The following is a 27,816-nucleotide window of genomic DNA, read 5'->3' as shown; positions in this document are numbered from 1 at the left end:
ACTCAAACTAGGTTGTAAGAAGGTCAACTTGAACCGAACAATTTCAAGGTACGCTATTCTAGCATGTCATCGAATATGGGCGGATACCTTGCGGCCCAATGCTAACGTACTCAGGGTTTAACATACACTATTTGAGTCATTTTATGATAACGGACCGCCTTTACATCTTCTAACGATCTTAGCCCTAATTTATCCAGAGCGCTCAATTCGATCGTAGTTAGATGTAGCTTTCACAAGATTGGGTGTGTTCTTTTAAGCACCCGAGCTTTGACTTCGTTCTCGCTGAGATCCAATAGCTACGAATAAGGATTAGCGTAAGCGCATCAATCATGCATGGTTAAACACGCTGAAAGTGTAGTCTCACTGTGGAAACACTATCTAGTAATCGAAGACGACATTGTAGTTAGGTTATCCCATATGATTGGGTGTAGTTATTGCATAAAGAATACCTTGACTTACTTGGGGATGCCCCTTTAGTTCTGTTGGGCTTTAACAGCAGTCTCTAGTTGAGCACAGGTGAAATCTCTGAGATGGTCATGTTATTAGGATCGCTAATTCCCTTAAGCATTAGTCTCTTGTACTGCTCTACCATGCCGATGAGTAACTGTATTACTCAAAGTTGCATCTTTAAGAGATTGAAGGAACGGGAAATAAAGAGTCCATTTATTTATCCATATCTTTTCGGTTGAGATCAGCTTCCCCAAAGGTTACTTATTGCAGTCGCTGATCGATCGAATAATGCGACGCACAGGTCGGCATATCTTGGCAAGCTGCCCTTGGTAAACCCAAATGCAACCCTCTCCCCGTGTTGGCTTCCCTCACCCAAAATCATTGGGCCCTTTCCACCGAGAAGATCGAAAAACACGGTGAACGGCCGAGCGCGTGACGAAACCTCAAATCAGAGAGGCTGAATCTCAACCCGGACGTGCGGTCGGTCGGTCGTTCGGTCGGTGGGTGGATCGGTGTTCGGGAACCATTCTCGTGTGCTCTCATAACCCATGAACACGTCTTGCTTCTGTATTTTAGCACGTGCGGAAGGACGATGGGCTTAGCAGTGTTTGTTTATCGTGCCGCCAATTTGACTGATGCTGAGCGGTATCGTTTACAATGAGGAAAGACAAAGTGTGCGCTATAATTTGTGAATAGTTGTGAGTGTGGATATGCTTAAGCTATTAGTCGAGCGAATGACAGAAGCGGATATTGTTATGAAGTGACATTACGAAATAGAAAAGTAACGGCTGAGAAATACGTGGCAGCTATACGGGCTTGGTTGATTAGGTGTGTCATCTACTGTTAGTGATCACTGAAAAAAGCCTGTTGCTAAGCTTTTGGTGCTCTCGTTTGGTGTCGATGGTGTTGGTCAATCGTCATGTGCTTGTCAGTTTGGATAATTGTCTGTACTGCGTTTGCTTTGAGTTTTCCTCCCCGAATCTTAGGCAAAGGTAAGAATCAAAGCCACTATACCTTTTCCTTTGTGTTTTTGAAACACTGATGATTATTACAGGATGTAACCTGCCATAGGCTCAAGGTGCCATACATTGCTCGCATACACACTGTGCGACGACGGTTAATTAGTTTAGATAGAGATTTTAACTTGTTAACACTTAACGATCCCTAAAGGTATTATATGTAAAAATATTTATGATTTTTATGAAAAAAACCGTATACTATGAAAGCATTGTTACTAGGGGCAAAGTATTCATCACCATATCTAACTGTTACTATGATATGTACTCGAACGTACATATTAGAGGACTGGTGTGATTGAATGAATTTAGAGTTGTAACAAAGAAGATTTGATATCTAGATCTACAACGGCGATAATTAATACTTCTTTGAATTTTTGACTTCTTATCATGTACTGCATTTCGCTTGTTTGAACTATGCCATCGACAGGTACTATAATATGATAACAATACGACATGATAAGAAAAGTAAATTACGTTTCTCTTTCTATTTTCAATAAGTAATTTTTTTTTATTTGGCACCAGTTTGAAAAGTTCGTTTGGTAGCACAACATTACCATGCAAAAAAATTACCTTTCACTATAAATAAATACGACCGTATATAGTTTTTAGACTAGGGAATTGTTCTACATATAGATGAATCCGTTTATGGCAGTGTTCGGAACAAAATGGTCATATAGTCTGAATCACCGTAGTTAAACGGCTTTAGCACGACGGTTTTTGGAGGGCTATTGCGAGCGTGATAGCTGTTTAGATAATGTTTGGTAGATGACCCCCCGGATACGTACGTACACCGAAATGCACGGAATCGTACAATGTATACGTACTAAATATATATATATATATAATTTTGGCTTCTTTTAGCCTGTATCTCTCGCGTTATAATGCTAAATCGATAGATGCATATGTGGATTGCTATTATTTACAAAAAAATATTTCGCAAGATTTTTATAGGTTCAGATAAGCAAGTAGAAGTTCGTTAAACTTTGCGCTGCCAGTTAGCCTGTAGTAGAGATGTAGATTTTGTGCCAGGCATTGCGTTTCTCGCATATCGATTGACATGCTTGATAAATTCTATTTTATATGTGACCTTAGGTTCGGTCTGTGCCAAGTGTGTATACAACTATAGTTTACCATACGACCGTTGTTGTACTACACAATATCAGGTCTAGAAAGCTTGTTCAGTATATTGTTTGGTCCAGTACCTTCAGATAGGTTGGAACGTAAACAGACTTACTGTAAAGACGCATTCTTGGTAGGCATATATTGCATGAGCATAATGAAGTATGACTTTTTTTTTCAACCTGTCTCTATAATATATTTCCTGTTCTAGTTATTATCGAAAACCAAAAAAGAAACATCTCATATGGTACATAGGGAAATATCATAGACTTTAGTATTTAAACTAAATACAACACAAATAGTTTCAACCGTAGCCTAATGAAAGTTATCAAATTAAAATTATAGCTATTTTAGTTTTCTGCATTATGCAATAGGCAAGATTAGCCATTGTATAACTCGGAAGCTTCTATAGTAAAGCACGACGGTGATACGTCGTTTTTGTAAAATAATTTTTGTTGCAAAAATTGTGTTTTTGCGGGACACCTTTTGCAGATTAACAGAGATTTTTTTTTTGTCACGTGTTTAAAGCAGGCCTATCGAACGGCAAGCCTCTTCAACAAAAAAAAAAAACAGCTTTTTAAAGAAGTACCTCTGATTTTGACACTCTAATTACAGCTTATAGAAACAAATAAAATGGTAGCACTGTTATTGTTAGAAGAAAATAATGAAGAGTTTTTTGGTGCATCGATAAAGGTCGTCAATCATCACCCTGTGTGCAAGACTTTATGGATTAAGCCACCGTGCCTAATTCATTATAATATACCATAAATTTTGCTGAAATTTTCAGAAAGTTACAGCGGACAACTGTACATAAAGTAGTATCTACAGTCAGCTTGCATGGACATATACGGTATCACTTACTTGTTGTATATAAAATCTTTTCTTTTTCCACGTGGTCCACGTAGACCTGTGTTATATATATAAATATATATAACTTTATGACGTTGGTGACAAGGAGTGTGCTTTATTTAGAACTAAATGTTATTCTTCCAAACGGATTTAGTCTGTTAAAGAAGGAAAAAAAATAATAATCTTTTAATCATTTACGGATCCTATTCTGTTTACGCGTAGGCAATGGTTCGAACAACGCCTGAGGAGCTGTGCCTTACGTTTTTCAACTCTCGCTACTTGGAACTCCATAGTTCAAAGAAGCTTATACAAGCATCTGGAGGAGAGACTAAATGAAACAAAATAGTCCTTGAGCTTTACTTTTTGAAGGCTGACGGCAAACTCTTTACTATAATGTGCACACTTGAATCTGTGCAGTTTGATAGATAGAATGCCATCATCTAACTAACTCGAACTTGGCTCGCTCAAGGAAATACAATGTCGTCGCTAGCTTAAAATTTGCAGCTCCGATGTAGAAGTTAGGTTCGACACGTTCTAAACGTGTCACATTTGCAATGCAAATTTAGCCATGCCTGGTCAACTGGCTGCTTTAATTTTTGTACATCATTTTAACACATCTAAAAAAAAAACACTTTTACATGCGTAGAACTCCGCTTCAAACATTATAAGCACGTTTCGCTATTGGCGCTGGTAGTTAGTTTCACATTGTCTTCGTCAAATTTACCGCCATTGTCTTGTCCGCAGATGTGGCGTCATCTACCTATTGTTATGAACATTATTTCTACTCACGACCATCGTCTTGAATATACATAGATAAACACTGACGCATCCGAACGGTATGCTTGTTTCTGTTCCGATACTGTTGCCTGCCATTCGTTCTTTTCCCTCGTACGAGCACCATTCTGAAATAATAATACGATACATTGTTATGATCAGTAGCTTCACTGTCGTTAAGAAGGTGTTTAATTGATCGTCAACCAAGCCAGTGCTCGGTCCTTACGATCGAACAGAATTTTTTCCAGTGATTTATTCCTCTATTTATTGTTTTCTAAGCAATTTCTCGAACCCGAAATGTATACGACTCGAACGCCAACCGTCGGCTCCTAGTTGCCGTGGACACATCAGTTATCACCACATCTAAGTTTTGTTTATCATATGGCTATAGCTCAACTACTAACCTAATTACTAGAACCGTTTTGTCATAACAGGAAGATGGCATGACAGAAACAGAAGGATCATGCATGTTTTTCCGTGATTCCGGACTGGGGCTGCAGAGATGATTGAAGTCGATGGACGACCACGACTAGCTGCTAAAGAAAGGTTCTCTACAACTAGTTTCTCATTAAACAAATATGCTTTTCTTTTTTACCGAAATGCCTGCTGTTATGTCGCAATAGTACATTAGTGGTTAGCAATTAGTGTTTCTAGTGAAAATCGATGTTTTTTTCGTTTGAAAATTGTAATTGTTCGTTTATGCACGCATCGGCGCGTCCACTGAATAGGAAACTGATGTCAGCTTCAGAAGTCAACAGTCACCTGTCTACATAAACACATGCATAGTATCTATTTGATGTTATCGTCATGGCTTTACTGGGGTCTTGTCTGACGTTTAATTGCTACGAACTGGTAGTTAGTATCGTTTCTATCGGTATAATGCAGAACAGCAGATAGTAATAACAGCATTAGTGGCGAAACCGCTATAATTACTACTATTTTCACGACGGCGTAGATGGCCGACAGGATCAACCAAGACTCTTATATAGATGTAATTTCAAACCGGGCGTCGTCTCTGCCCGCCGTAGCTCGATGGTGCCGACTCTGACAATTGTAACAGCAATTTCATAATGGCTTGATCACGCCGCTATACCATACTCACGGCAGCATCAGCATCATTATTGTGCCTTCCATCAGCCATGACGTACCATCAGTTCGTGTCGTCTGTATTCAAACGCCTTACCTGGAATGCCCAGATGTCTGTGGGTCGGCGAGCTGTGACGCCAAATCCTGCGCGTAAATAGACATCAATGAGGGTGCGCATATCTGTTGTATATATAATAAATAGATAGATGTTTACTAGGTCTAGTGACTGTAGAGAAAGTGATCGGAAACAACCCAATAGGCGCAGGCTGGCTAATATTGAGGGGCACCCGGAGACGGTCGCGGGGGTGCCATTTCCATGGGGGCAATTCACTATAACCGCGCTGAGCAACATCGCTGGTGAAGAAACGGCGACATCGTAGTGATCATCTCAGCATTGGGCACCAACGTTGGGCAACAACAGCGACAGCAAAGAACGCCAAGCCAAAGAAAAACGTCAGACTACGGCGCCCGAAGTGGTACTTGTTGCAATATAAAAGTTGTGCTAATGCTGTACGACGCATTTGCCTGTTACTAAATTAAACAAAACGACGATTTTGACTAGCATCCTCTCGTCAGTTTCGCTTATAGGTGGAATCCACCGAAGATCATTATAAGGGTTTGCAGGAATACATGGATTTGACAACTTACACTAACCTTCACTTAGCCAATCGCCTTCAGCTGCTTCGCGATAACCTATAACAAATGCAACAAATGAGAAGGATGAATCAGTGTTAGCTGGCGATCTTTTGATCCGTCGCCGCTCGCTCGGGCCGATCCTCAGACTCGCACTGAGCATCTCATTATCATTCGGCCGAACGAAAGATACGGCTGCTGATGATGACGGCAATAATTACGGTGGCGATACGATAGGGCAGTGAAAAAGTTTATGGAACAGAATTCGAAGAACCGATTTTTTCGTACTGCGTATGCAGACTGGAGACCGTGCAACATTCATCCGTAGGAATAACCGTAGGACAAGATTAAATACCACAGATCCTACAATTCTAAGTTCTCACTCTAAATATAATAAGGTATTAGAAGAAAGGGTGAAAGTTGTTGCTGTTTTTCACTGCGTTTATACGTCCGTCGGTTGACATCAAGAGGAACGGATTCGTAATGAGCCTTAACAGTCATTGGCCCTGTACGACGATGGGATGGCATGAAGACGATTAAGAGCAGGGGGCGCGACTTGGGCGCTATCCATGGAAGAGGAAGGTTTGCTCGCTTCCGCAGCGAAAAGATCACTGCCTGCAGAGACGAGGCGGCGCTGCACGTCACGCCTTCAAAAGAAAACGAAAAGAGAACCGGGCCTAATAGAACTTCGGCAGGACACCGAGAAGGAAAGAGAGAAAGCGCGCGAGATAGGGAGAATCGCAAAGATGTAGAAAAGGAAATGCAATCGCCAGCTTGTGGTCACCGCATAGTTCATATAATGCTATAAAAATAATGCCGACTCGAACTAATGGTATAGCCAACATTTGATGCTGTAGTACTCGTTCGGTTCAGAAGCCGGAAGAAAAAGAAATGAAGCGGCGTAAAGTTTCGTAAGACACGTATCGTCGGTTATTATACGGCAAAATGTCAGTTTTGCAGCGTCAAACGGTGTGGCCTTTAAGTGGAAAGCGGCATCCGGCATCGCGAGGTGTCAGCGTTATCGTATTCGAAAGAAGAAAAATTCAAATTTCCTTGGGCGGCAGTTGTGATTCTTCTACTATTGTGCCTACTGGGTGGTCACGAGCTGTTCGTTAGTACCCGAAAGCTTATACGCGATACGCGAAAATTCGTTGCTGTGAATAATGCCGTCTTAAGACGAAGGAAGAATCTCGAAACATACAGATTTGGATTGTGCCCGCGAAATATAAAACTATAACGCTATTGTTTGCTAATACGCAGTGTATGCACAAAATGTAAATTGTTATTATTGTTCGCACTTGTCCTAGTTATTTTCTCTATTTCATAGTTGAGGTTAGATTATACCGTCAGCGCAGGTTGCATTTGAGTGTTTATTGATTTTTGCCGATTTATCTTTTTCTCAGCATCGCCCTGCTTTGTCTTCGAGCCAGAGGGACGCAGGTACGGCGGGTAGGGATCTATTCATTTATTTCTGTATGAAATTCAAGCGCAATATCAATGAACTAATCGGCACACTTTTGTTGTCATGAATCTATCGAGCACGTTATCCCTAGTCTCTTTCGGACCAGATAATAAATCTTCAGGGACCTACATGTTTTCCGCGTTCGAACCTGTCATCTATACGAATTGGTATTTTCAAATTTAGCTACGATTGAAGTCGTTTTTATTTTTAGAGACTTAAGTAAGCCTCACTTTGTGCGTTCATATAGCTTTTACGTTAGGATGACCATCAATTTGCTAGCAAGGAAATAGGGGCCAGGCAGTTTTGTTTAGGAAACACTGTACAATTGTCTAGTAAAACTGGATGATCAAATCCCGCCTTCGTGCCTTAACGTAGTACTATTAGCTAGAAACGTCAGAGATAGCGTGAGTAATATCAGTTGCAGTAATTATTTCACTAGTAAGATGTAGATAATTAACTAATTAAGCATTTTGGACCATTGCGACGTGTGTTCGGGCGAGCGCACTGATGCCACACTTCATTTGGTAAGCGAGCTTAGGAACAAATGCGTGCTTCACATTACGACTGATTTATATATCAATTCATTCCGCTAAATTATCGATACGACAGCCTTAATTCTACAATTCTAATATTGCTAATCGAAATAGAGAAAAAGAATTGGAATTTTATTCTATATTTGATAATACCTTCCATGTGATTGTAGCGGACGACGCCTGGTGCAGTATACGATCTCTCTGTCAGCTGTGCGGTCAATTCTACACTAATATATAGAGTCTTCATATAGCCGTCTATATTATAAGGAATAAACTAATGTGTTAGTTGCGGTGCTGGATTGCCTTAGGAGGACACAAAAGGGGGCGAAAATAGGACTAAACGAAGGCGGGATTTCTTGAGTTTTTTTTTATTACATTTTTGTGCAGCTTTGTCAGTAAGTGTAAAGTTGGGTCCCGGTTTCAAGGTTCGTTATCTATTGACAAGCGGGTTTGCTTTCCTTTTCAAAGAAGAAAGAAATCGCTGGTATTCTCTAGATTATCCCAGATGCCACCTTCCGCTCTGACGTTTGAGCTCTAAACTGCTCTATTCCCTGAAGGGGAATATTTCTTTTATTAATAGCTAGTTTCAATCGAATTACGTGGTACCAGCTTTTTTTTATCGACTTCGACCGAAATCGCTACTTCTTTATATAACTATAATCTGCTTTAACGCCTTTCAAATATCGGTAGCCGATCAGGCTTTCGAAGAATGAAAAAACAATCCATAGTAATAATAATCCGCAAACAAAAAAGCATCATACTAATTGCGTTGTCACTCCGTATAGAGGTGCTATATAACTACTCAATATAAGTACTACGTAGGCAACGAATTTGCGAGGAACTTTTCTTACCGGTAAAGTTTTTCTATGAAGGATTGAATACTGCATAAAATTTCAAGCCAACAATAGGCCGAATGTGTAGATTGTGCCCTTACGCTATAGCACCGAGTGGAACCCGAGCGATCATTAAGCGTCATGTTCTAGGGGTTATTTGTAACGCCATCCATCATATGCTTTCTACGATGTGAAAATATTCTTTTTTTTTTTTTTTATAAATTTCAACAAACACTTTGCTTCGTTTTAGTCATCGTTCGTCGGCCTATGGCGAATGGACGTCTTGTTATCGGATGTGTTTATATTCATATCGCTTATACATATATATATATATATGTATATACATATATCGGTATACGAACCCGTTTATGCGTCTGTGAGAGAATATGTCCCTTTTTTCCTAAACGAATGTGCCACCAGCCGTACGAGCAGGCAACGGGCAACTCCTAAGCACTAGACGGATTAGAACGGACGCCGAGCGAGCAAACGATGTCCGCCCGTCTGATATTCAATTTAAATAACAAACTATCGCCTATCAACAAAGTGTGTAGAATTTTTTGGCTTCTTTTCGGTTTGAAACGTAGATAAGGGTAATGAGATGATGCTGTTTCTTCCGCTATCGTTGTTCTCGTTGCCAACGTTGATGGTGTTTGAGCCTTGGCCGATGACGCCAGCCAAAAGCTGCTGAGAATCGCTGAGGACGACCGGATCTCTGGCTATGTGCCCGTGTCTGCTGGTCCGAACTAACGCCGCAGTTATCGCTATCTGCTATCACTTCTTATTCACGGCGACTTATTTTTTTTAACAACTGTTACAGCCGATTGCGGCAAGTATCCACAAGTATCGACGGCCACGTCACGTCGAACAGCAACAGCGTATCAAATCGCCTGCACTGCTGTTGCCCCCCTCCCTAATATTCTTTTCGTCATAGGCGACGTTACGTGTATTATTATTACTATTATGATTGGTGTTATGGCTACGCTATTCTGTTTTCTGATCTGTCGCATATGCCGACGTAGGCCGTTCGTCGATTCCATTTTATAGGTTCAGATGGAAAACGACCAGAGCAATCGGTCGCAGATGTCTTTTTTGCAGTTCTTTGTAGAGATAGATTTGAGATGAACATCAAACAAAATACTTGCCATTTGCAACCAAGATTTACTAATATTACTGGTTTCAATGTGGGGCCTAAACTCAACATCAGGCAGAACAAGGCCATGCAGATGACTCGAGGTCGTTCCCCTGAACGCGTGCGTAACTTGGGCGCGGTGTCTGGTAACGCGCGTCGAAGTGCATTATTTAAGTCTGTGATGCTGCAGAGGTGGAAGATGTGACCGAAAACCTCATCGCGGAATAATAAACCACTGAAGACCCTTCCGCGCAAAGTACATCACAGTCTATGTATATAAACAGTAAAATATCACTTTGCACATCGGCATTAGCCATGGAGTAAACTAAAGAAGAGTTTCTCGCCGAAACTCCTGCCATTTGGGAAGATCCTTCCGCATGCTGGTTTTCTCTATACATTCGTTGTTGCTACGATCATTGTTGTTGTTTGTATTCGAAGAGTTCATAGTTCTCCTTCCTTTCGAAGAAGATTGACAGTACGGCAGGAATGGAATTAGTCTAAATGCTAAACAGAGTCCGAGACTCGCTAAGTCGTCTTCTAGTAAACGCGTCTGCGCATCTGCTCACGTTGGTTCCTGCTGTATCTGCTCCGCAGCTCCTCTGATATCGCGCCTCTGTCGTTGGCCCGTATCCCGTCGTTTCTTCTGGCAAATATAGCGACTTAATAAGAAACATGATGACTTCAGAAAATACTGTTGTTGTTGTTAATATAATTAGCTATGTCATTATAGTGATGGAAAAACTCATGCGCAAGCACATACGTCTCTTTGTAGCAATAATTAATTTACCACACAACATAGCATAAAATGTTCTAGTCATAAGATTCTATCAGCCATAATTTTCGGTTTAGATGGGGGACGCAAGGGAATGATTAATCGCAGTACTCCAATCATATACAAAAAGTAACTAAGCTACGCTCGGTAGTTATCTAAGCTGTTTCGGGTTCGAGATCGGCTTAACTTCATCACTTACATGCCCAGGACGAGCTCCAAGTACCAACTCAACTTACGATGATGACCAAATTATGGGTGTTGAGAAGAGGGGTAAGGGCAAGAGAACAAACAAATAGTACTAGCATAGCAATATCGCTACGTTAAGGTTCCCCACATCAACACTAAGCTAGAGAATTCTATATCATTCATAAAAATTGACGTCCCATAGTTTCTTATATTATAAATGGCAGGTTTGGCTCACATTGTTTAAATATAATTGTGTATTGAAACCGGTAGCAGAAAAAAAATGTAGTTATTTTTTTACAGCTCATTGAAGACTATTGATGTGCTCCAATCATCTCTTCATCAAGTTTTTGTCATGCTAGTTCATCATGAAGTTACACATCATAGCATTGGGATATACGTAAACGGGTTTGCGTGCCCATTCATTTTCTACAGTAGTATTTTGACTTTACGTAGACAGGTCAGCAACATCAGATAGGACACGTTGCATATGAACTGTTGCATTTATAAAACTAACTTAAAAGATCTACCAGATGTCCTAAAGATAATACCAACAGGCAACGAGCAATTTCCTTTTGCATTTTGGAGCATTCACATGTATCGTCAAGCCCATGGAAATTTAATCTTTTGTGGAGTTTATGATGGAATCCATCCATGGCTAACGACATGTCTTTTAGCCGGTTGGTCTCGTCCCACTTGGTGCTCTTCATTGCACCGGAGCCAAATATATCCCCATCACTCGTCGCTAACCCTTGCTTCTAGTTCGTCTCGGAGGCTGCAGTTGCTCGGAGCTCAAAGCGATGATGTACGTGGCGAGCCGACTAGGAGATATGCGAGGTGATTTCGGGTCACTATGCTTAGTCCCAACGTCCTTTTGGGGAAAAAGGCATTGGCGCAACTAGTGTTCGGAATTCTCCATTGAAAGACCGAACGGAGCTACTCCGAAACTGAACAGATTGAGAGCGGTTAGCTGTAGCATCGTACTTCTATAGCCACTTTGTTTTTGTATGTAATATTGAAATTCGTCATATTATGTCTTGTGACATAATCATTAGCTTATGAGATATCTCCATTAAGAAAGTTCTGATTATGACAGACCTTTGAACTTTAGAGAGCCATGTGCTACACAGCGGAACTGAACAGGTTGGCATCTACCAGGTATCTTCCTCGGACGTGTGTTAGGTTAGTCTTGCAAATGGATAAACTAGAGATTAAAAATTACCACTTAGGTCTTCTTCGATTTGCGTTTTCTTGGGTAGAATCTTTTAGTAGTCGCCTTTAAGAAACAACATGAACATTCTTCAAGAGTCATATGCCTGCTCTAGCGCTGTAGCTCATGGATCTACTGTTTATCTATTATACAGGTAAGCGCCCATGTTATTCAGGGTACGGTCGAGGCATTATGGTGCCGGCCGTGCGCCATACTATGTATGGATGAATTCTTCTAATTCAAATTAGTCACCGCATACGGAATTTAAGTACCACCAGTATGAAGGAACAAAAACAAAAGATTAGAGAGGGTGGTGAATCGGCTGCACAGAGTTAAGTGCGCACAAGCCGTCTGTTTGATGGCCTTCAAGGCGTACCCGTTGCGCGCCCCGTTTGTGCGCTGTCGCACTGAGTGTAGCAAGCCTGGTAGTAGACAGGCACACGACAGCTGAAATCGCCTTAGAATCCATTCCCGTAATTTCTTGCTGAAGCGAAAAATGGTCCAGCCGTGCATAAAATATGAACACCCTTTATCGCAGTCACACACGTTTAATTGATTTAATTCTGAGTCGTAGCGTTCATTTTTACCTCTGTGCTATAGTGTAGGGTATTAACAGCCATCGCTGTGTAATTCTATTTCGCTAACACCGCCACAAACTATAAAAAGCACATGGAGGAATATCTATTAGGTACAACAAAGTTCAGACGCTACACATATACGTTTATGTACACTGTTATAGGTATTTGCCATAGTATATCTCCCATCAGTCCTTGATCAACACGACGTTCTACTTATGAGCTACTTGCTAAATTACGTATACGCGCAAGTGGAACGTCGGGATTTTGACAGAGCGATAGAATAGTTTGCGAATATTTTAGAGCTAGGAATTGCATATTGATAAGTTTAACGTTTACCGTTGAAAATTTTGTACTGTAGACTTTTGCATAATAAAGCCAAGAAAACTTTTCGAAGATTATTTTTAATAAACTCGCCTTCAAAATATAATAAATGCCGAGCGCACCGTTTTCAGGACAAAGCTTGTCCTTGATTTTTATTTTACTTACCCAACGCAAGCATTCATTTGGAGCTAAATCGGTTTTGCCGCTATCTGTCAAAGGCCCATTATTAGATCGACCGCCCAAGTGTCTTCACTGACAAAAACCGTCGTCCATCTTCATGCGTCAACATATTCAACGAACAAAAACTCCAACTGGTCGAAACGGTAAAATCCAACTTGGAGGTATTGTTCTAGCGACTCGGGTAAACAAAGGGCATTATGAGTTACATAGCATAGGGTCAGCGTTCAAGGGCAACTATTTAACAGTCTTTATGAACAAAGCTTTCGTCAGGGCGAACGTTGGTTCTCATTTATCTGCCCACTAATCAGCGAACAACGTTTGTGTTAGAAGCTTGATCGGTTCCTGTAGAAAAAAGAACGCCGGCTGACCATTGGTGGCGTTTAGTAATGAACTGATTTTACGGATCTGAATTGATGTTTAAGCGCCGGTTGACTTTATTCGAACTTACATTAAATAGACCAAGCTGATTAGTTGGGGCCGACCAACGTAAGTGAGTAAGTGTGGCGTCGTTGAGCTGAGCAGTTCTACCACAAGATAAAGCACAAGTTGCCTCCCACACTCATAGCGGCAACAATGGTAATAACAACAGTTGGCTTTCAGATCCCGATCATAACAGGGGGATCGAAGTGTATTTCCCTGACATTTGAATAGATTATTAGTTTTAATTCATAGTTTTATTCTACGGGACGTTTCATTATATTTCATACTAACAGTTTGCTTCTATCTTTTTTTGTGGGGGGATATTGGCAATTGCATATTATTTTTAGACATGTTTTAAGCAATTTTTGTATAACTTCTATCAAAAGGTAAGTTGTAAGTTTGTTTGAAAGATCTATGATGCTAAGACGTGAAGTTAAGTTAGAAGCCAATGAAGGTGCACTGTTTTGATCGGCTTTAATAGAGTTGCTAGGTTTATTATAATTAAATTCTACGTGGTACCTAAGGCAACATCGTGAGCTCTTATCACGTTTGTAAAGCTTTTTAAAAAAAAAAACTTAGATTCGCTTGGACCTTATCTCTAACAGTGTTTCATTTTTTCGTATGATGTTTTGCATTGGCTAGATATGTAAAAGAGCGGCTTAGCGTATAGATTAAAGGAAATGCATTTTGCAAAAGCAGGTTCATTATTGTCTAAACGAGTTCGTAATTAAAAGTTTCTATTCATATAAAAAGAAAAAAACGTTACTTAGGTCATCACACGTGGTGTTTATGATATAGAGATGTTATCACTGGCTTCTTATCGAAGTTCAACTTATGACTGAAGCATCTTAACATCCGCACCCGCTAAGCCGTTTAACGACCTGGTACAATCATTGCATTTACGTTATTACTTTGAACTCTGCAATATACCGCATCAATAAAACTCTTCACTCATAGTAATAGTTTTTATTGTAAGAGAACAACAACTATTTTTTTTTTATGAATTATGTGTGCGGTCCAGACGGTATGTCGGCATAAGGGCGGGGCTGGAGCCGCGAGTGAACGTACGCGTACTGTGAGGTGATCATTATCTTTTGTGGTAGAACTTACGTATTACGGTCAAGATTTACTGCAAGTTATTCTGCCGCTGTCCCTAGCTATTGTATACCGTGAAAGAAGAAAGTGATCGCTGGCAAGCCGATGATCGGCGGCACAACTGCCAAATACTTGTTCTAGTTTATGACCCCTTCGACTTTTGATATCAGATCCAGCTAAACGGCAAGCAAATGTCTCTAGACGAAGCACTACTTGATCGAAGATCATCTCTTCTTATGCTTCTACAAATACGTGTACAACAGACCAATGACTTGTTTCTCAGGAAAAGATTTACCTGTTATCATGTCAATACATCAGCATCGTTGTGGGAGTTTATGTATAGCTTTTCCCTAATGAAGATATTATACGAATCGTTGTTGTTGTTGCAATAGAAATCATATTGGCAATCTTCATATTATCTGAGTGATTTGGTAGGAATAATAATGTGAGACAATTCACTAAAGGAAACATTGCATACTTACTATCAGTGAAGTTGTTTCGCGATATTTGCCACTGCAAAAAGGACAAGCATTAAATTTTTTAACTTTCTGTGAACTTACTTGGACGTTATTCTTGTCAGCTAATGACAGTAATGTGTTGTCTACTTAATTACTATTTTTTTTTGCCTAAGGAGATTCTATATTTGTATTCGCTTGCCACCAAGGACGTAGCGTTCGCATCATTTTGCTATAGTCGAACGTGATAATAACAAATAACCAGCAGATATTAGTTCATGTAGTATGACAAAAAAAAACTCATCCGTCCACGTCTATGAATTTGTTCCATCATCGGAGTAAGTTAAGTAAAACTACCTACGCTATAAATGTTTACGTCGTGCATAGTAGTTTACTGTCTATCGTGTAGCGTAATAATTACGTCAGAATATCAGTTGTGCCGTCAGTGATAATTAGTATCGATTTTTTTAGGCATTTCAGAACGCGACAAACTTCTGGAGTTTATAGAGCAGCCTAAGGACACGGTTGCCCTGCGCGATGATCCAGCGCAATTAAATTGCCGCGCTCGTTCTCTCTCCCCGGAGATAACTGATGCAGATATTCAAATTCAGTGGTTTCACAATGGAAAACTTGTTAAACCATCACTTGGGCGTACTGTTTCATTAGGGGTACTATTTCTTGTGTCAGTACATACTCATGACGTGGGTGTCTATTGGTGCCAAGCCAGTATAAAGGGCCTTTCAACTAGACACAATTCAGTGCGTTCCAACAACGCGACACTCCAGATAGCATGTAAGTATAGCTGAGTCAACGTTTTAGCTTTCCACATAATGACAATAGTTATTAGATGCCGGTAGACTTATCTCGTTTTTTCAATTTTCAGAATTGAAAGCATCCATCTCTTCATCAGGTCCTGTTTAAAAAAAAAAAAGTAGATTTTATTAAACAATGTAAACCGGAATTTTGCCTGTGACTAGAGTCGATTGTATGTCTATCATGAGCTAAGAGCAAAAACTACTATAGATTATTTGCTATTTAAAATACACCTTGTTTTTTCATTCGTATTTACCCTCCAGATCTGCGCGAGGAATTCCTAAAAGTACCTTCAAGGAAGGACGTTCCTCAGGGAGGCACGGTAGTTCTTGAGTGCGCTCCTCCGCCAGGACTCCCTCCACCAACAATTGAGTGGCTCAAGGAAGGTGTAGTCGTAAGTAGCATTTTATTGATAATTATAATTATCGTTCTTGTAATCCACCTGGTGCGTGTAGAAGCTTTCCGTTGTAGGAAAGGCGCGATCACGGGAGAAGGTTCCGAGTATTCAAATTCATTTTATATAATCTTTAACCTCTAAATCTGTTTGAAGTGATATAAAACAATATTCTCGATGCTTTACATTACGAACGTTACTACGCTTTACTGTCTCAGAAACGTTTCTTTTGATGGTTTGAGAGAAGGTACCAGCATTTTACTTGTGAAGCGTAAGTTCTCTACAAACTTCACCATGTATATGATATGTGCATAGGTCGTCCTTTTTTTACTTCAGGTACCTTTGCAAGGTCTGACGGAATGTGTGGTTCTGCTGGCTTAGGTCCAAGCTAAGAACCAAGTTTTAAAATTTACTCCGTCAGTGGAGTAAGATTAGGTTGGCCTGATTGCTGACACACAAAAAATTGTATTGACATTGTAGACATATGCGTTGCTTAAACGTTATGTAAAGAGATAGATAGATAGCATCGTGAGCTTCCTTGCAACATCCTTTACTACAACTTAAACAACTCTTATGTAACACACTGTGTCATACGAGACAATATTTTAGCGCCAAATTAATCTTAAGCACCTGGTAACAAAGGCGATACTTACACCGTGCTTGAATATATTTCTCAATACTACTGTGGACCTAGTAAGCCTCCACTCAAAACGCTAGGTGCGAGGCAGAACGCCCCCATACGAGCTTAGTGGCTAACGTATAAGCCTGCTAAGGTTTATTATACAATTTTGTGGGCTAGGGTGGAACCCTGGCATAGGCAAACGGTTCGCTTCGTACTGGACGCCGGTTTTCCGATGGCAATCTTAACGGCGATACCGGACATAAAATTCGAAATATAGAGAGGCGACATAAAATGAATTCCTCCTATTACAAAAACAGAGACTATTGTAGCGCAACTAGATTCAGTGAACGTATATCATCGCTCTTCTATAAACACGGCTCCGTGTACTTGTCGTATAGTCCGGTTTCCCCATAAACGCGAATGTTCCATCAATATTCCACTAATGCGATCATAAACTAATATCGAGAAATGCACCTGATTATGACGGCTTGCTTGTCTCTCTTAGGAAAGATTAATTTGGATATAAATCACGTCGTTACCACGGTAGCGGAATACATTTTCTCGCTAGATACAAGGAACTTACGAAAAAAAATTCGCCGAACTGCTCCTGATCGTTTTCAAACTTCGGCATCATGTCATAGCCACTTTAAAACTGACTGAACAGACAAAATCACTTTCATTATTATTCTTTGGGATATATTAAGTTGATAAGATCTTGATTTAATTAATGAGGAGTGAATTTATTTTATTTTCAGGTAAATGTAGGCTCAGGACCGAGTAGCCGTTTAAGGCTTGAAGGTTTAGGAAATTTGGTAATCTCCGACGTGCGTGCTTCCGATCAAGGTGGATACGTCTGTAAAGCAGATAATGCCGTCGGTAACAGAGAGACACCCCCGGCCAATCTACGAGTGATATTGCATAGTAAGCTTCTCTCGATTCCTTACATCATACTCTCGTCTTTGAAAATCTATAGCATTAAAACCCGCGATAACGCCATGCACCTTGATTTATTTAAGTAGTTCCACATGCGTACCAAATCACCCTGCTGGTGCGGAAAATTGTATTCGAGGTCACTGGTCAATATGGCTCCGTTGATGCTTTTGGTTATCAGTGTACGAGGTGGCAAACTTACGACTTCGCGTTGTTAGATGGCCCACCCTAGGGTTAACCTAATTCAGCTGGCTTAATCCATTATTTCTTTTCGTTATTGCAATAAAACAAACTATATGTAGTGCAGAGGAACTAAGTCTTCTGTCTTTATTTCCGCATTATTTGAATGACTTCAATTTTGAGGTATCACTTCCAACGAAACGAGTCCATTAACTCTTGCCTCTGTGTCCATGGGTATTGAGTACGTTACACTATAAAGTTACCGGCATTACGTTACTCATGTTATTATAATTCATAAGACCCATAGTCAGTATAAAAGGTAACATTGTATTGTAACAAACAAATTTGTTATATTTTCTACTTTCTTTTTTAGCCAGTATATTATTAAGCCCATGTTATTATACCAATATGACCGCGTTTGATGTTCGGGTACTAATAATGGCAGTAGTATCGCAACCTTTCTAGCTAAATGGATTAATGCTGGAAGCCGAGTAGTATAAGGTGTACCTAAGAGAGATAATTGAACACTGTTGTTGATACCGGTTCTTGCAATATGCAATATCATACAAAACTAGGCTTTTATAAGCCTAGTTTTACATAATATAACACATAGAACCTGACAATCATGGAAATGGGATACGTTTTGAACATTCGAGTAGAATGCTTACATAGACGCATTGTTTAAGGTTTATTAACAAAGAATGCATAAAACATAACCGATAATCGAAGAAAACAATTTAGATGATGACCCATTAAAGCCTTTGTCTTAACAGAGTACGAACGACACTTACATACATTTAATATGTGTATATGTAGTGCTTCCACATAGACGAAACCATATATGTTTTCGTTTCGACATGTCATTCTCTCAGTCCCAGTTACCGAGTGGTCCCGCGTACGTTGGTAGCTTATTAAGAGTCTTTGGAAGATGTTCACTACGCTATTGATTAATAAGTTCATTGGGAGAACGTAGCTATGAACAGCGGTAAAAAAGTTACTAATGTACATTGCAATGTCTGTTCGTCAGCGAATTTCCTCGAGCGGCAATATCCCTGATTATATAGTGTGGCCTGTATTATGACCGGACACTTGCGACGCTAACAGACCCGTAACTCAATATAAAGACCTTAGAACAACTATTTTTACCCTCCACTTTGATATAGCGTCCGTCTTTTCTTTCATTTTTGTTTGATCCGAACCGTTGCGGTCGTTTCGTCGTTATCATAGTCTGTTGGCCTTACGCTGTCTGGCGAAGCCATGTATTCACCTACATAGAAAATATTTACATCTAGATCATCTTTTTCGTAGCGCGTGTGTTGACGTCTCAGTTTTGTTTGTGGTTTGCTCGTAACTATCTGCGCGAGCTGACGCTAATGTCATTTGTATTTAGTGGGTCGTCGATCTCGGCCGTGCCCCTGCCGGCATCAACATCATTATGTTGTTCAATAGATAGACATCGGTGCTATGGCGAATTACCTTTGCATACCCGCGTGCACACACACCTATATATATGTACGTGGGAGGCACTTATCGCTCTCCATAGACTTGTAGGTGCTACAATGCTTTTGATACTACTATAGACGCTATGCAGGCGACAATAGTAAAATCCTATCTTCTTTGGCCATTGTTCATTAAGAAAAGCAGAAGTACAAGCGTGATAATGGTAACAACGAACAGCTTGTGTTTCAGTCCTTTTACGTTCAGCAGAACAGGCTATACAATAACATCGTTGTTATTGTGCGTTTTGGATGTGCGCGTCTGTAGTCTTCTATATGTACATGTTGAGGTACACCTGCACATGCTGTGTGGGGTCTGTGTGTGTATGCCGCTTTACGTGCCACAACTCATGCCTTGTGAATATTCAAAATCCAGCCGTTATCTTGGCGGTTTGCCGCGCAGTCACAATCGGCAGTAACAGAATGAACGCGAAATCGGCTGTAAGAACACAAGCTTGCTTCCCCTATCACATTTACCTGTGCCATTTGTGCTTGGCATTGCTGGCTCTGGTTGCGGCGGCGTTCCTGGCGTACAAGGCAAACTGTTTTTATGCAGCGTTGACGGGGTCACTCGTTCCAAACCGGTGCGTCGCGTTGTACCCAATGCTAGTACTAATTGAAAAAGGTAACCGTCTGCATGAGCGACATCATCGTCGTCGTCGTCGTCATCGTCGCGTTGTCTGTCGATCCGCTAACAAACACGCGAGTGGCTGATGCTAATTCGTGAACCGTTAGCTCATAGCAAGAAAGACAGATTCATAGCCACACATATTCCCGCTAAAAGCTCACAGATGCTGGTCGGCGCCAAACGATCCTATTCTCGACTTCGTCTAATTTGTCGGTTACTTGTGAACACTGAACAGAACAGCGACGCTTATCTTCGGCGGAAGCGTAGAGGTTACTCAGCAAATGTGGAAAAAATAACTCGGCGTGAGTACCACACGCTCTTTTCGTACTCTCAGCCATAAATAATAGCAGCACCTACTGGAGCTTACTTACAGCTCTTCGATGGTGGTTCCAAAGTTTACCGGCTGTTAGTGCATTACAAAGCAGCTGAGATCTGCTCTAGTCTAAAGATGTTCTCTACGTTCTTCCATCTTCGGATCTTTTCCCGTAACTTATATAGACGGTTTTTAAAAAGCATCGATTCCTGCCAAATTTGAGTCGTAAATCGTGCCGTAGAAAAATTTGCCATTTGATCAGAAATCGGACTTTAACAATATACATTGCTATGAGCTTATTGCTCATGTTATAATTATATTTATGTACTGTTTGTTGCTACATAGAGTTTTATATCAATAATTTAATTCAATTTGGTTACTGTTGCGGCCAAGCTTTACATTCGGCTTGGATGAACTGACTGGTGCCAGGCCGTACGGAAATTGTATTCCTCAAAATCTTATGAGAGGAAGAAAACTGACAGCTTTTACTTTTAAATTTCAGATAAACCTAAACTGATTATCGTCCCAGAAAACAAAACCGTGCTGATACCGGAAAACGGTACGATAAAGGTTTTGTTAGAGTGTTCGGCGGCAGGGGATCCTCTGCCGCGTATCCTTTGGCGACAAAATAGCCACGAATTAACGGGGAGATCAACTTTGTCCTTTTCGGCCAACGATGGGCTTACAATGACGGTCGAGGAGGATCGACGGGGTTCGGTCCGTTCATCTCTCGAAATTAGCGGCGTACGTCCAGACGATCAGGGAAATTATACGTGTGAGGCTGAAAACTCTGAGGGACGGGTTGCGGCAACAGCACAGCTAACAGTGCATTGTAAGTTTTGACGTTTGTTTACTAGAAGAAACCTCAGAAGAGAGGACAATTAGAGGGGAATTATCGTTAGCTACCGTTTTTGTTCAGTTTATGACCTGCATAACTATTAATGGGTCGATTGATCCGCAGACCGCCCAAGATGGGTAATGCCTCCTGAAGATCGACAGGTCAAATTGTCCAATCCACTGATCTTGAGGTGTGAGGCAACTGGAAATCCATCTCCTGAAATTTCGTGGAGTCGCGGCTCGAGCCGCTGGGTTCTCTCTCCTGGGGAAAGCGATGGAGACATGTCGGTCGATTCGTATGGATCGCTACGAATACCACGCACCGCCCTACATCATGCCGGAGTGTACATATGCACTGCCCGTTCACTTCTTGGTGAGTCATGCACTACAACGCAGTAGTTAATTACTCATACAATCTTAATAGAATGTGATTTTTACTTTTTTTTTGTCCAAAGTTATCGAAGGCTTTTAATAATAATCATAATACATTCTAATAAAACATATACACGACAGTAACTAGTTCCACGTTCTTTCTGACTAACTGTCTGCGATTGCTCGTGCCAGGTCAAATCACGACAACCGCTCGCGTCGACGTACTCCAGGGAGGTGTACCAATAATTTCTCATCCAGAACATCCCTTAGGCAAAGATCTTTTTTCCTCTCCTTGGCTCCTTCTCCTCCTTTCGGCCATTCTTTGCCTAATTCTAATCTGCGTTGCAGTAACTATTCTTCTTTTACTTCGCAAGATGAACAGCAAAACACAGTCTGCAGTGACGGAAGTACCCGTTGCTAAAGGAGGTGACGTTAAGTAAGTAACAAACTCGTCTCGTCGCTAGCAGTGACCAAGGCATACGTAGCGCTTTATAGTGAATCAGATGAAATGCGACGCTTCAGTTGAAAATGAAGTGTAGCTATGCACGGATTGTTAGTTTTTTAACACATTAACCATTTTCAAAAAGCACCCCTTAACAATATCCCCGACCCTTCATTACGTTCAAGCTTCTTCACGGACTTGCCTCATCCAACTAATACAACGGAGTACTTCTCTCCGCGCCATGAGAAGATGGTTCTTTATGAGAACAAACTTAATATCCTCGACTGCATCCATCCCACGCAAGTATAACTTCCTTCTCTAGCAACTTTAAACTAATGGCGTCTGACTGACGTTCTAACTCGACTAACAAAAGATCCCTATCACTACAGCAAACGATGATTGATATATTACGTCTAGCCTGCTACCAAAAGAGTAGAGGAACCAGCCTCAACTAGAACATCTTAAACTGGTAACCGTTAGCATATTATTCGAAGAAAACTTTATTTCTTCATATAGCATCGTTCTTACGATTTCTACTTTTACCGTAGAATCGCCATAATTAAGATAACGACAACAGGTTATTAGATTGGGTGGAACACCAATCCAACTTGGCAATATTGAGACCAGTTTAACGGCAGGGCTGTAGATTTTCAGTAGATTGTGAGTGCAGGTGAGGTGCAAACGTGTATTGAAATTGGTAGAATGAAGTGACTGGCATGGAATGATTATTGGCGTGTACACGAGCGGTAGTACTGCTTAAGCTGAATATGACAATAAAAAGTCAGATTCGTTCAAGTAATCAATGGCAAGTATCAGTCAGAGCAGTATCGACTGTGGATTTGGCTCAGGCATGGCTTCTATAGATGGTAGCTTGTGGTTGCATTGCAGGCCTCAATTAGGCCAATTCAACACGGAGTTTTTTTCCTAATGAATATCTGTATCGCCCTAGCAGGGAGGCTCCTCGTTCATCTCTGTATTGCAATAGCGGAGGCCCAATACACACGCCGATATCAGGTCCATACGCAGCCACAACAATAGTTCCGCCTGTCCTCCCGGGAACGCGAGTAGGAGACACTGGCAACTACAGAACTGGTGACATCGCAGCTGTCAACAGATCTAAAGCTTACCCGGTAGCCAGAGGCGCTCAGGGAACTCACGAACTTGAAAATCTTTTGCACAGTGGATACTCCAACAGTGCGTCAAGCTCTAGCGAAACTTCGAGTTTCGGTAAAAGAAGCGGGGTGAGTTGGCGCCAAGAGCGATTTGCGTATTTTTATTTCCGACCCAAACATCTGGTAGAGTTCACTAGTAAAACTGTAGACCTCGATAAATGCGCCCTTTCCTGTAACAAGCGAAGACCCAGTAATTCTTTGTCTTTTTGTAGAAAGGGGCGGTGCAACCAGATGTTGTAATCTGGCATGTCCAATAAGTAACCTGGCTTAAATACGACTCATCTTAACCACTTTTGTACTTATTAGCGCTCCAGTCGAAGTAGCTCGAATCACCCAAGAATTCGAGCTCCGTCGCCTTCACTCGAAAGCAACACCGCTACACCCGTAGCAGGTGAGCCCATATATAGCATGCCCGACGAGGATGAGGCGAACCTTAACAAAGCCGGGTCCGAGAGCGGTTTAGAAGTGACGACATCAACAAACAGGTCTGCGTCTCAGCCTATACATCAGTCGCTTACACCTCTCACATCGCAGTTGACCAAGCCGTCGAAAAGATTCGTCAGTCAGCACTCGGAGCAAAGGCAAACCAATGTAGCGCTGTCACACGAACAGATCCTTAAAAGAACCCAATCATGAATGAGGTTAGCGATTTTCTGATGGTCGTCCCAGGAGGCACAACGATCATAGCGTTTACATATACGTGATGAGATGATAGTCTGTCAACAAGCAAGATTGACATTTATCCTATAATTTATTGCAAAAAAAGTTAATTACCTGCACAAACGTGATATGCTTGAGGCAAAATGGCTGGAAAGATGGATTACTAAATAGCCCATTCATTCAGCCATGATGTTGATAATTTATCGAAAATCACGTGCGAGCGTTGAACTATTTATAACGTGATACATAGGCCATGAATCAATCAACAGGAAGCCATCTTTGTTAAAAACTGTAAAACACTAAAAGATCGCAGCTAAAATTTAACGCGAAAAGTTATCGAGAAATATTTGATATAAATGGTATCATTTCTGTATATATCTATATATAGCTAGAAGTGATAATCCAGTCTATTCATCCCAAAGCAGCATCTTTTATGGTCGAAACGGAGATAACATGCATGTATCCGAAATCCGTGTCTGTACAGAAATGTATTAATATACGGCAATGACACTGGTATTTGATAGCAGTGACTTGATGTTGTTAGCAAAAATGGTCCTAAACGATTTTCAGGAGTGATGACCTATCTATGCGTGAGACTCACTAGAGTTAGAGGTACATTTATTTATATCGTGAGCCAAAACACCGTTTTAACAACTAGTGAATTTGATATACTTTTGAGAAAGTGTATGTTAGTGCAAAGACTAGGTGTCATAGGGAAACTGTTTACACAGTATCTCCGCTTGATAATAACGAATTTAATAACAATTATATTATTATTATTACTTTTGAAAAATAAAAACCACCTCGTTATGAGGTGTGGCGTGATGGATATGGATATTATGAAGATGCTGTCGTGTGTAAAGGGAAAGGGAAACAGTAGTCAAGAACAAATTACGTCGCCTGTGATATTAAAATAAAGACAAAGTCAATATTATTATTACGTCGGCATAAAATTGTACTAAATGAAGTATTGGCAGTGGAAGTAGTTGCGAGGTGCCATTTGTATAACATGATCATCACAACCCTTTTTCTAGCATTGTGAAATGGGCACCTTACGAGGTGTATTATCCTGTACATAAAAAAATGAGATGTGAAACTAAATATATGTTCTAAAAAAAAAACGTTTTTTGTTCATTAGCTGGTATTATGATTGTGGGTATATTGTACTGCAAAAAAAAAGGAACGGGTTCAGTGTCAAGTTCAGTGCAGATACGTCATTTGTCCAGATGAAAACTTCTAGATCCTATCTATAAACATACACAGGATCAATGTCTTTGCTTGAAGATGTGATGTTACATGAAAACACCTATCATGCCAGTGGTCATGCAGAGAAACACGGTTCGCTTAGCAGGGCTTATCCGATCGTTTGCATACTAGGCGCACCTATAGACACAATCATGCGCCTAGGACCCATCCAGGCTAATTGCATTCAATACGAGCTAGGACAGATAGTTTGGCATAGAAGTTACCAAACTGCATCTATGGATATGAACTACATTTGCTCGTAAACTATACTCTGTGTGCTAGATTCGCCTCTCAGCTAAATACATGTTTCCTCGGCAAATCCTTCGATCATTGAGCATTTGTCATTTTCATGCAATAGCATTAATGCGTGAGAACACGTATTAGCGCGTCGGCACGGACGAACGACGCCGAAAAATGATCGTCTTATTAGTTGAACGCTAAACACTGAACCTTCACATAAGCAACAGGCGGTAATTTTGCTTATCGCTGTCAAATTACTATTTTTATCCATTAGATTCGGGTGATGTCGTTGTCCTTTACCGGCCCGGACTGTTGCGTTTGCGAACACAGCTTTAATGAGGTGTCTCCACAGATCGTGTACGATCGTAAGTGGTGTATGGTCCATTAAAAAGCTCCTTCCGGCGCTAGATCCTTTAAATGTTTTTTGTTGTATGTCGACGAAAGAAAAGTACTTCGACCGTGGAACCTCGCCTAGAAAGCAACGGGTCTTGCTAAACAGCGTATTGCTGAAGCGAGAAACGTGGACTCGTGTGAATCGATGAAAAATCTGTCCGGCACATTTATCGTTAATTGACTGATTGATCATACGATCAACTACGACGAACGATCTCCATTCGTTGATTGTTCTTGATCGATTGTTTTCTCTTCCGATAACATTGTTCTTGGTATAACGATCATCTACATAAGCTCACAGCTATTTAGAAATGGTAAAGGTCTGGATTGTGTCCGTAAGGCTGCAAATAGTGGCGCGTCAAAAATTATTAAGGCATCGTGCCCTTTATTACATTTAGGGCATCTTAAGTAACAATAGTAATGTTTTTATCTCATAGCGATTGATCACATAGACAAAAAGAAAAACACCGCTCCATTAGATATGCCCTATAAAATAATTTGGATAATCAGAGATGTATCAACGACCAATTCCAACTGTATTACTTTAGTCAAAAATATATTGTCCTACTATGTTTCTAATTAGAATGTATAAAATCAGATAATCTGTTTCAAGTAATACTTGCGAACAAACTAAATATCATTTTATTTGAAGGACGTACATGCGGAAGGCAAACCCATAAAAATATATTTTTGTCCCTTCTTATAATAAGTAAAAACATAGAAGGGATTTTATCGAGTACCGGTGCCTACATTCGTTAGAACAAAGGTTGAGTTTATAAGATACTTCGCGTTGCCGTTTACACTAATCGTAGTTTTATCGTTGCATACCCGCATGGTACATAGCAAAAGGTGTGACCAGTACCTTTTTTGATGTCGTGTACTCAGTCGGACGTGTCTGACCGTCGTTGCCTTTCTGGTGGGGGCATTTTCGATGTCCGGCTGCCTCCCGCTGTTGACGCTTTCCAATTGTCCCTTCGTCCGATTATTCATCCCTAAACGCAACATCTACCCTTTCTGATCGACGGTGGTGTCACATTGTTTATACTGCTTTCTTAGGTAGATAGCTCCGGTATTACCCGTTTTATTCTGGGGGGGGGTCACTTGCTGGCAGGTCAATTGTTTTTGTGAATATCAGAACACCAAGGACATCAAAGTCTTAGCTCTAAGCTTGGTCTTTTTACTCGTCCTTCACTGCGCTATTAAGCGCCCTATGTTCTTATAAATTCCGTAATGATAACGCTGCTTCTTGTTGATTCCGTTATTCTCGGGCTGATTTTTGTACCTCTTACTCTGTGCCCTTTCGGCCGTTTTAAAGTTTCTATGTACTGTTCCATGGGATATATTGAGGGCGATATTCAACTTCATGGTTGAAGTCAAAAAGCTGTTGGCTACGCTGGAAAGACATCAAAATGCAAATAATTGCTTCATATTAGATGCCATACCACCGAACACCATACGCCTGTTGGCTAAACGTAAAGATGTGGAACTGGCTCAATGATAAGCGTCGTCATGTCTGATAAATCAACTAACGACTTGTTTGCTGATACATAATTTTATATCACAACAGCTTCGTACATTGCTGAAAAGTTTATTTGTTTATTTATATAACATATCGTTCTACGTGTAGTATAATTATGCGCACCAGTTAGTTTCGTAATAGGAACAGTTTCAAACATACGATGGGATCTCGAAGGTTTGCTTACCGCCTCGCCCAGTAATCGATTCCAGGTTTCGAAATAATGCTTGTCACATGGGTTTTGGCGGTCGACTGGCGGGCAGACGCGAGACGCTTGCCGTGCAAGGACGAGAAAGAAGAGTTCCCAATAGAAGCATGCTCGACACACTCACCAGTTTACTCTGTTTGTTCTGGTGCATTTACATAAACTAAATCATCCTATCAGGGAATTATTGTCCACAATGCAGACAGTTTTTGTATACTGATAAAACAATTCTCGTGTCTATATTCGATATATTTGCA

At 40.7% G+C, this 27,816-nt stretch overlaps 1 protein-coding gene across 3 annotated transcripts; it reads left to right on the top strand.

The window, feature by feature from the left end:
* Positions 1-883: 883 nt before the first annotated feature.
* On the top strand, positions 884-25,094 carry LOC111258694 (roundabout homolog 3). Of its 3 annotated transcripts, XM_022830159.2 has the most exons (10): positions 884-1,442; positions 15,573-15,893; positions 16,178-16,308; positions 17,686-17,851; positions 20,980-21,309; positions 21,439-21,687; positions 21,879-22,122; positions 22,314-22,427; positions 23,081-23,369; positions 23,607-25,094. In XM_022830159.2, exons 1-10 carry the CDS (start codon positions 1,370-1,372, stop codon positions 23,934-23,936), a joined length of 2,247 nt encoding a protein of 748 aa, XP_022685894.1. In that variant the 5' UTR covers positions 884-1,369; the 3' UTR covers positions 23,937-25,094. The 3 variants fall into 3 exon arrangements, with proteins under 3 accessions (XP_022685894.1, XP_022685896.1, XP_022685895.1); XM_022830161.2 differs by lacking the exon at positions 22,314-22,427; XM_022830160.2 differs by lacking the exon at positions 22,314-22,427 and having other exon boundaries at positions 23,078-23,369.
* Positions 25,095-27,816: the final 2,722 nt, after the last annotated feature.

The sequence above is a fragment of the Varroa jacobsoni genome, unplaced genomic scaffold (genome assembly GCF_002532875.2).
Source record: "Varroa jacobsoni isolate VJ856 unplaced genomic scaffold, vjacob_1.0 scaffold_255, whole genome shotgun sequence".
In the NCBI taxonomy this organism is placed as follows: domain Eukaryota; kingdom Metazoa; phylum Arthropoda; class Arachnida; order Mesostigmata; family Varroidae; genus Varroa; species Varroa jacobsoni.
This window is presented reverse-complemented; position numbering and strand designations above follow the sequence as displayed.

Coding starts and splice junctions, on each gene's coding strand:
- LOC111258694 (XM_022830159.2), top strand. CDS start 1,370: ATGTGCTTGTCAGTTTGGATAATTGTCTGTACTGCGTTTGCTTTGAGT. Junction 15,894..16,177: donor CGCGACACTCCAGATAGCAT/GTAAGTATAGCT, acceptor TTTACCCTCCAG/ATCTGCGCGAGGAATTCCTA. Junction 21,310..21,438: donor AGCACAGCTAACAGTGCATT/GTAAGTTTTGAC, acceptor ATTGATCCGCAG/ACCGCCCAAGATGGGTAATG.